This window comes from Diuraphis noxia, unplaced genomic scaffold (genome assembly GCF_037042655.1).
Source record: "Diuraphis noxia isolate RWA-SAM2 unplaced genomic scaffold, SU_Dnox_SAM2 contig0005, whole genome shotgun sequence".
In the NCBI taxonomy this organism is placed as follows: Eukaryota; Metazoa; Arthropoda; class Insecta; order Hemiptera; family Aphididae; genus Diuraphis; species Diuraphis noxia.
In genome coordinates this window covers 23446439-23457695 of record NW_028301715.1, presented here as the reverse complement: position 1 = coordinate 23457695, position 11257 = coordinate 23446439, and the positions used below count along the sequence as shown (strand labels likewise).

The 11257-nt window shown below is 25.8% G+C and overlaps 1 protein-coding gene across 1 annotated transcript in view; it reads left to right on the top strand.

The window, feature by feature from the left end:
* The window catches only part of LOC107166027 (agrin-like), a 196823-nt gene that overhangs the window by 1566 nt on the left and 184000 nt on the right, over positions 1–11257 (top strand). The window contains exon 2 of the mRNA XM_089228706.1: positions 10823–11255. Within this exon, the coding sequence (XP_089084832.1) occupies positions 10850–11255 (406 nt within the window). The 5' untranslated portion in view covers positions 10823–10849. The remainder of the gene's footprint in view (positions 1–10822; positions 11256–11257) is intronic.

Sequence of the window (11257 nt, the reverse complement as noted above, 5' to 3'; positions counted from 1 at the left end):
AATAATAAGATGTAAGTCCAGCATCTATTTATTATATTCCTATACTATAATATTTCAACTTTGTATTATTATAAAAATGTTTAATTTCTATTTATTTAGTTTTATAATTTGTATTCACATTTTTTAAATATAATAAATCATAACACATTGTAAGTTTAATACGTTTTTAATATTGTTTATGAGGTACGAAGTAATTCTAAAGATTTATAGCGCTGCATATATTTTTTATATAAAAATATTGTATTTATATTAACAATATAAATTAATATTTTGGCATATAAACGTTAACACTGAAAAATTAGTACTAAAAACTTTCTTTTTTGTGTTTGTTAAAAGGGAAGACATTATTTTTGATAGCCCACAATTTATCACTTAAAAAGTAATATTTTAATGAGATATGAAACACCCTTCTCTGTATCATTTCCAAACAATTAATTGTAAAGTAAAAATACAAAATCTAAAAGTTTCATTGTAAAAGAGTAGAGTAAAGTAGATAAAATTGTTCTAATTAAAAAAAAAAAAAAACTGTTAACATTTATGTGATTATAGTATTATACACAACTCTCAGTCTATTTTATTTATTGAAAAATATTTTATTTTTCATTTCAAGAAAAATCTAATAAGTATATAATTTATTTTACCTATATGAATGAAAATATTCAAAACGTTTATCTTCAATATTTTGAAGATAATTTAAATTAGTATTCTTTTAATAAGGATGATTTTTTAATAATTTAATAATTTAATAATTTAATAATCAACAGCAATACATATGGTGGAAGATTGATAAATAATTAATAATCGAAATGTTTGGACATTTGCTTATCTCCTGTATTTACCTAATGTGAAATGCGTGTAAACGAATACTTTATAGTTGACTAGAATCGTTTCAAGTGTAATTAAGGGTTTAAAAATCTATATAATACACATAAGTGCAACTTGCTACAAGTTTGAGAATTTATGTACCTACGTACATTTTGAGGTTAATTAGTAGCCTCAATTTATGCATTTACCATGCGGAGCACGCGAGTCAACTTATTAAGATTTGTTGTTAGTTTTTTTAATTTTTTTAATCGTAATAGTTACAACAAGTTGAAGTTATTTGCGTGACTAAAAATGAATAATGCGGGAAAATTTAATTCTTATATACAATGAAAGTATCTCTGATTAAAACATTATCTGTTAGGTAACAATTAAATTATCTCAAATAGTTATACAAAACTTTTGAAAACAAATAAAATATAATAATGTACTTAACTATGATGTTAAAAGTTTTTGATGAATATTATTTTATTGCAGATTTTAACTTATTATTTTAAATATAATTTGTTTATTTAAAAAATAATGTAGTTATATAATATTGCCAATGTTTTAGGTAGGTGCACATATGATATAATATTTTTTAAATAGGTATCGTTCACGCGTTCATATATTTTGTGAATTCACGGGGTGATTTATTAAACATATTCAGCATTCCCATTTTGATAGGGCACTTATTCAAATTCTGTTTTTTTGGAATTGCCAAGAGTACTTAAAAAGCATGTTTTTAATGGCTTAGATTTGTATACTTTATTAGAAGTGTCCTGTGGCAACATAAACTTATGTTTTTTAAATGAAAATCTTCTATTTTTACAGTAAACTGTTGGATAGATAATTTTTTTTTTTGAAAACGTTTTTAAATATTACTAAGATTTTAACGATTAGTTTCTGAGTTATTAAAACATCTAAAGAATAAGGATAATTCAAAGTCTTAAATGGTTTTATAAAAATGTATATAAATCGAGTTTTAGTATTTTAGTATTTTAATTTCAACTTATAAAAATAATAATAATAATATTCAATTTATATTACAACAATAATATTGATAGTATTATTTTATAATTAAATTAACATATTTTCGTATTTTTAAACTATAAAATTGGCGATTAATTTTATATCACCTATTGTTTTTATACAAGATAAGAATATTTGGGAACTATTTATAGGTAAAATTGGTCACTAATAAATATCAATTATTTAATCAATTTACAACTGAAAGTTGATATATTTAATATTTATAATTTGAACCTAGTTAAATAAAATAATGCATACCATATTCGGTAATTTTAAAGGTTACGAAAAACACTTGTAAACTTTAAAATTAGAAAAAACTCACTATAAAGCTGTATAGAAAATAAACAAATTATTTAAAAACCAATAACTTTAGCTGTTGTATCAAAAATGTAGGTACATTTATTATTTATAATTTCCACTTTAGCAAAAAGTGGAACACACAAACTATTCTATAAAAAATATACTTATTGTACTGCACAAATACACCCATAGGTATATGGTATAACGAACTCGTAAATGTATATTTAACACCAAAGCTAAGTAGTTTAGATGAAATTAACTGGTTCTTTAGGACACAAAGGATTCTGAAGAGTTATTTACTCGTATGATAAAACAAAAAACCTACACACCAATAAATTACATTGTTACACATTTTAAATCTATACAAGACATGTTTGCCGTTACTCTTTGTTAAAACGAAATAATAATAATAATAATATTATAAAATATATATAAAATCGAAGTTGTTTGCTAATAAAACAACTCAACAAGTTCCATGAAATGGTTTATCTGTTTTCATTTGCCTCGCGGTTTTAACTAACACGATTACACAGAATTGGAAATGTCCAATCTTTAAACAAGCTCTATAAGTCTTAGCATTCTATATAGGAGGCAATGTCTTGGGGAATATTGTAATCAAATAGTAAATAGTAATCATAATTTGAAAAACGATTGTTCCTAAAAAAGTTAAACATGTAAGACAATAGTACAAGACTATTTTGATTGAAAATGTAGGAATTATAGAATATAGTGATAGTAGCTAAGTATGTAGCAGTTATTTATTTGTTTGACCATTTTCATGCTATATTTAGTCATATTCATAAGTATTTAAAATTATTTATTATCATATGCATTAAATTTTTAATCGATGAACAATCGATTTGATAAAAAATACGTTTCTTGTTGAACGAGTATAATGATTTTGGTTTTTTAAATATAAAGTTTCAAGTTATACAATAAAATTTTCATACGATGAATTATATCATTGCAAACAATATCTAAATGTAGGTACCTACTCTATATTTCTCAAATAGTACAATAAAGTTGAATACTATTTTGTAATTATTATTAATAGGTAATTGGTATTTCTATGATTAAGTATGGCTTTAATGAAGTGGTTTTCCATTTACAGTCCACGGTGTTTATTTGGGGCCTATGAACACATTTTTAGGAAATATGATACATTTTGAATCATTTAATTTATTGTGAATGGAGTCCACAAGGTTTTAAAAAAAAATAATATATGACCCACTAACTAAAACCCTTGCTTTGATTGTTTTCATTCGATATGTATAAATTTAAAAAAAAAGTGTGCGTGTAGTGTGTACTCTCGGATGAAGTGAAATACTATATCCATTCTATGTTATAATAACTTATAACACGAGAGAGAGAGAGAGAGAGAGAGAGAGAGACGGGAAACTCGGGACAGCCTGTAATTGTTATCGATACAATGCTTTCTGTTGGTATAAAAGTTAAAAAAAATAAAATTGGAAAAAATAGGTAGTATATTTTATTAATTTATTTTTATTTTCCATGAAATCGTGTTCATGGTAAAGTAACGCAATGTGACAATCCGAGCTTTTCACAATTTTTTCGTTCACATACCCTGTTATTTATGCTCCGGCCACCGTAAAGAAATTTTACTTAAAGACATTTCAATGACATAAGTTTTTTTTTTTACCTAGGATATTTGTTAGATTAAAAATTAAGATGTTTCCGTATAGACGTAGGTACGTTTATTGTTAATTGTTATGTTATTCGTAATTCGTTTTGAAAAGAAATCTCAACATCCGTATATCTAAATAGTCATTCAATTTCCGGTAAGTACTTGGTAGTATGTTAATATATTATGTTTAAATAATAATACATATTAATGTTACTGTTGGTTGTGAACTGTAAAATGTTTTATGTTAAGTGTAATTACTTTTGTATGTGTACCTAATGTTTCTTACATTTTGGTATATCCATATAGTGATCTTAATAATCGATTTAATATTCAATGTAACACACTACTTGTATATATCTTAAAGAGTTTTATATTTTTTATTTATATAACAATATAACATAGTTCTTAATTTGTTTAACCGTTTGTGTTTATTCCCCCTAATCCAAATTGAATGTACAAAAAATAGTTATTTTATGTATTACTTTTATATTATATAGTATACAGAGTGTCCCACAGAGATCTGACATTCTGACAAATGAAATAACTTTTGTTCTAATCAATATTTTAAAAAAACTTCTTTTAAATATAACTCATAGACACTTGCGCTACATTTTTAGAATACATTTTTTATTTTTTATTTTTTAATACTGAAAATAAAAAACTTAAAAATTGATAACATTTTTTTTCGAAATATTCAATATAACCAATTTGTAAATCTGATTTTAAGAAAAATTTATATGGTAAAAAAACTTATTTAAGTCAAATGGCTGATTTTTTACAATTTTTTTAAATATCAATATTTTCGTTAAGTAAATTACGATCTAGTTTATGTTAGAAACCTTGTAATTTCAAATAATAATAAAGTTTTTTAAAAATATTTTACAAAAACATTTTTAAATAAGTGCATGTTAAAATCTAATTTTTTTTTTATTGTATTTATTTTAATAATATGTGATGTATAAATTATTAATTACTATAATTTACCTAACGAAATATTGATATTTAAAAATTTTTAAAAAATCAGCCTTTTGACTTAAATAAGTGTTTTTACCATATACATTTTTCTGAAAATCAAATTTACAAATTGGCTATATTGAATATTTCGAAGAAAAAAATTTATAAATTTTTAAGTTTTTTATTTTCAGTATTAAAAAATAAAAACAAAAAATGTAGCGCAAGTGCCTATGGATTATATTTAAAAGAAATTTTTAAAAAATATTGATTAGAATAAAAGTTATATCATTTGTCAAAATGTAAAATCTCTGTGGGACACTCTGTATAAATTTTAGAAATAAAGTCGTCCATTTTGTTTATGATATGTTTATGAAACATAATTTAAAGTTAAATAAATAACAGTACATCGTTATAGATTCATTATTATTAATAATCCACGAAAATAAATGAAATAAAAAATAATAAAATACATACAATATATTATGTGCACGAAAGATATTACACAGTTTTCCGCTTTTAGTATAACAATGATTGTATAATAAACAAATAACAATATCATTTGAAATTTTGGTTGCATACAGTTCATGAGTTATAACTTACTAGTAGGTACTCAAAAGCTTAGATAAGCGGATCTGGATGCAAACAAGGATGCCTTGCAAAATGTTGGCCCACTATTTTGATCAATTTAACTTTAAAAATACTTATAACTGGTATAACAAACTAACTAATCGACTAAATTTCTGAATATATTGAAATACTTAGAGTAATATTCCACTTCGGCATATGAAATTAAAAATTAAAAATTGTATATTGTCATTTAATAAAGCAAAGACATAAAAAATATTACCTTATAACTACCTATTTAAACATTTTGAAGTATTGTAAAAAAATATTTTTAAAAATGTTAATAGTTCTTGTATAGTGAGTGTTATACGTATAATATATTACTTGGTATAATTCATTACTATTTTAATAGGAGAGTATGTGCAAGTATTTTTCTAGTAAATTTAATTTTTGACGAATAATACATGATATATTATCATCATATAATATTTGAAACCAAATGGATAATTTACAGTTAATGAATAGGTAAGTAATTGATAACATTAACAAATATTTTATGCATTAGGTAGGTATATTATGTTGGATGAAGAGAATTACAAAAAATAATACATCATTAAAGGTATTTCGAATTTTTCTATACTAGTTGAATTAATATACTTCTGTTATATTACAACTTGCAATACTTCTTTAAAAATAATATTAAAATTAAAAATATCCTAGTTCGTTACATAGAATATATTCACTTAATTAAATACTTTTGAGGACATCGTATATACGTAATCCTAATGTAAAAATTCAATGATGTGTGCGAATTTAGTTTTATGCTTACTGCTTACAGTAGAATAAACAATGTTATTGTTACTTTATTATGTTATAATGTTACTTCACCTTTGATGTAGGTTTTTATTTATTTTTTTGCATTAATGTATTTGAAATAATGTGTTTCATTTTTTGTTAAATTGTATAAAAAATATAACTTTTTAATTGTTGCATTTCATTTCATTGCTATGTTACAACTATTTTATAATATTATTTATTACGTATCCATTTTAATAATTATAATATCTTAATCGCTTGATTTTTTTACAAAAGTGATTTAATGTGTGACTTGCAGTAAAAAAATAAACAATAATTATTAGCAGAAACATGCTGCCAGAAAGTATAACTATTTTAAAATAGATAGAAGTCATTAAACAATAGCGTAGCTGGAAAAATATATCATGATTATATTTATAATTTGTATGTGCAAGTACAGTCTTACTTGCGACTGCTCGTCAAACGAGCACAAGTTTTACATTCAGTTTTACAATAAGTGTAACATAAACATTATCAATATTTTTCTTCTAGCCTAAAGATTGTTGAGCTTTGTTATTATAAATATTATGATTAAAACATATTATACATAATATTCAATTTACACATCAATAAAACTAGGTAAGTATGTGGTTTTAATAAATAAAAAAAAGCGTAATTTACAACATATATGTGCCATTTTTAATATCATAATTAATAGTAATACTCTTAATACTAATGTTTTTTCTAAAATGTACGAATCTAATTTAAACTATTCAAATTGCAGTATTGTACTCTGTTAACGAAAAACGAAAAAAAAAATACTTGACCTTTAAACCTTTTGATATTGGATGTTACAGGAGTTGAATAATTACCATGCATGGGTTCATAAATAATTATTTTTATTTTAGCGAAATTTTAAGATTTTAAAATACAAATGTATAATATGTAATGATGAATCGACTATTAACTTGAGTTTATTCTGTTATATTATATACCCATATATATGTATATACTATATATATATATATATGATACATACAATATAAAATATAATTTTTATATTCAAACACATTATGTGTAACATATATATTTAATATAGCATAAATATATTTATTTTCCAAATCCACAAGTCTGACACAGTAAGAAAAAAGTATGTTATATTTTAGTTTTCTGAACCTCAGACACGTACACACGTTTCAAATAGTATTGCAGTTAACATCTTTATTGTCGCAATACATAAATATAATTATAGATATATATTCGTTTTTAATGTAACTTTTATAGCAGATAGCGCAGTATGCGTAACACAATGAAATGGATCCGCGCTTATACTTGTATAAAGTGGGTATAATAAATTCGGTTTGCACATTTTGGTCTTAACATTAGAAAACGAAAAAGTATGTAGGTACATAAAAGGGTTATCCATCAAGGAAACGCCACCGGGTGGCAGCCATTCACCTCGAATGCAGCGGATATACGGTGTGGATCTTTTGCTTTTGTTTATTTTTTTTCTGTTATTTTTTCTCGTCCTTGGATTACTACTTTGACCCTCTCACACCACATACCCTCACTCACTCCCTCTCACTCTCTCACTCTCTCTTTTTCTTACACACACACACGAGCGTGAGTGCGAAACTATCGCAGAGTGATATCATGATGTGGTGTCTCCCTGACCGCTGTCATACGAAAAACTATGTCCGGAACGCATGTTTTTGCTCTATTTTATTTCTCTGTCACAATTTTTCACTAATTATATAATTTATATTATTATAAAGTAAAATATGGTACGTACCGCTACGCATCTACGTGATATGAACACTGTACAGGTTGATCTATTTATAATATTGCAGGTTATACTATTTTCTTCAGTCGACTATTGATACTAAGAAAAAATATGTATTTTGTATTTCTTATGAAATTTGAATTATGTATTGGTATTTTGTTCTGAAAATATATTATAAATATTATAAATATTTATTAAATATTTTATTGAAAGTTTAACTTATAATTTTAATTGCATATTACATTTATAAAAAAAACTAATTTCAATCAATAATCATTCTAATTATTTTATATTATTATACTCGAATACTTAACAAATAGTTATTTTTTAATTAGTTTTTAAAGTTTGGACGAGAGGAGTAGATTTCTTGCAAGTTTGAAACCATTTATTATCTTTTAAACTTAAAATACTTAAAAAATAAAATTTTAATATTTAAAGTAAAAACAAATTGAGTACCTATCTATACATTAGTGATACGATACGTTTAAAATTTCATAAAAATGCTGTGCTTCAAATAATACTTTTATTGAAACAGCAATAATAATTTGAAAATTTTTAGCCATGTATTAACATAAACTATTTTCAAACAATGAGTGTTCACGTTAAAATATTCACCTTGTATATATCATAATATTGAGTCAATGAACACTGCAGATATAATTAAAATTAATTATCACATGGATCTACCTATATAATATAATGCACATTTTATTACGTATATGTATGTCTGACGTCTGTTTTACTCGACACAGGTTCGTGAGTGCATGTTACGTATTAATTCTCATTTCTGTTGTCATCATAATATTCTCTTTGAACAGAAATCATTCTTAATCCAGTTTTCTGACACAATGGGTGCTATATTAATATTAATCGTAATAATAAGAATAATAGTACCTAATATAATAATTTATTTTTGTTCCTGTAACATTTATACATATCACGTATAGCGCTTTAAATCAGTGTACCGATTATAATCCTTGTAATATATTATTTATAATTTTGGTCTGTTTATCAATTTTCGTTTGGCCAGTTCAGTTGATATTAATATTTATGACGCTATATTATAGCATAAAAAGTTATGAAAAAATTATTTTGTGGTGCGAAGTATATTTCATAAAAAAAACCCTCGTTATTAAGTATTTAAAATACCCTGCATAGTTCAAACAGAAAGCACCTTTTAAAATGCATTTTAATCTCGTCCATTTAAAGTATTATTATAAGCTACTTGTGTTTTAACGTTAAAACAATTAGCAACGCGTAATTAAGAAAAAATGTACTTGTTATTATTTTCACAATTGAATTTAAAAAAAAAAATTATAATTTTGACTGTATATAAAGGCTATTAAATTAGGACATAAGGTACTAATTTGATTTGGTTGAGTAAATTATAAGTAATTATTATGTATAGTGACGACATGATACAGTCACTTAGTCGCTACAATATGATAATATTAAGTGCTATGTAGTAGGTACCTATTCTATAGGTAGGTTATAATAAAGCTCTTATCGATTTTCGGTTACTAATGTTACATTTATGTATACTTGACGTTGGAGAGAATTCAGAAACACTAGAAAGTTTTTGTAAGTTGTTAATGACAACGCGGTGATGGTTTCGTAAAAGCTTCCAATTATCTTGATGATGTATTCATATTATTAAAACTATTCATGAGTGTTATAACAATATTTTATGGTTTTTATTGTATATTGTAGTACTAACAATAGCTTACATGTACCTCTACATACTTGACCCCAGAAAAAAACGTTTTGAATTAGATAATTTGCTGTTTTTTCATTTAGAATCCAAAAAAATTATTTGTATAAAAAATAATAAGAAGTTATAAATATTTCCAAAATCCACATGAAACGCATAACTTCTATTATTATAAATAGGTACCTACGTACAAATTAATTTGAACTAATTACATTGCAATATTATTCAATATTATACCTCGATTAATGTTTATTCTATTTGTATTATACTAACTAGTGCAGTAAAATTACTGTAGTCAGTTCTTATAATTAATTTGAAATAATATAATCTACTGTACTAAAATTCAGAATAATCAAATTTGATTTTGTAATTTGTTTTGGTTCTCAGGTGTAAAATAACTACACATTTTTTTCTGTTTATCTACTTGCCTTGAAAAAAGGCTTTCCTACGAATGAAATTATGTATTTGTATCAAACTATCGAACAAACTCAAAAAAGCTGTATAATGTCCATTTTCAAAAGATCATAAATGGATAATATTGAATGGTTTTATTGACAAATTACGGTCATCTCTTCTATACTGTAGAAAGCCTGTGAACCTCAAGCTTTAAAACGTAGTTAGCTTATCTCTAATTCAATTTCAAATGTTGAAATGGGGTGTAGTTGTAATAGTAACCAACGGTGTTTTTTTTCCATTTCAACAAACTAATAGCCTCTTACAATAAATCGACTCAAATAATGTATACCTATGTGTTGAAATCGATTGAAATTATTACTAAATGTTATTGATGTATTATAACATTAAATGATTACGAGAAAAACGGTTTGGGGCAATTATATAAAACATGTCATCCATTTTGTTCGACCTATAACATTCAATGACCGTTTTTCACCTCATTCGGACAAAGTTTTTTATTCCACTACCATTGTTAACATATACAGTTCCATATATCATCATGATGATACGAATTGTCGTAATTATAATCATATTGGTCCGCAGCAACAATAATGGTAATATGCCTTACTGGCTAGTGAATTACTACACACACACTATGGATCTAAATAAATCTTTGGTTAATTTTTAACTATTTTAAAGTGCTTCCTGAAAAACTGTAATAATTGGTGATGTCTTGTTGTTGATCTTGGGTCTTCGACTATAATAATACATATTTTAATATATTCATGTCGTATCGCCCGTATCGGCAGAATCAACTTTTATTACCGTTTTAACATTACAGGCGTGATCAGGTGAGCAGCAGCGTTAGATGATGGCCGCGTACGGCGTGTACGGTAACGGAAGTTGCGGCGGTGACGTTTACGCGCACGGCGATGACACCGATCTGTATCACCAAGTGGTGGTGCTCTCGAAACCGGACGGATCTTGCGTGAGGAGCCAGGCCAATGGTAACGGTGTCGGTGGCGGTGGGGTCGGCGGCGGTGGTGCCGTCATCGCGGAAACGGTCAACGGACGGTACAACGGCGAACATCCGCACCAACAGCAGCCGTATGACTCTGCACGTGGCAATGGTACCGGTGCCAGTAGTTGTGGCGTCGGTGGCCAGCGCCGTCACCGTCGGTCGTTCTGGTGCCGAACCACGACATTGGCCACCATCAGTGCCTTGCTGGCCACAATGTTTTGCGTGACGTGCGTTGTTTTCATCTACTACAACTGT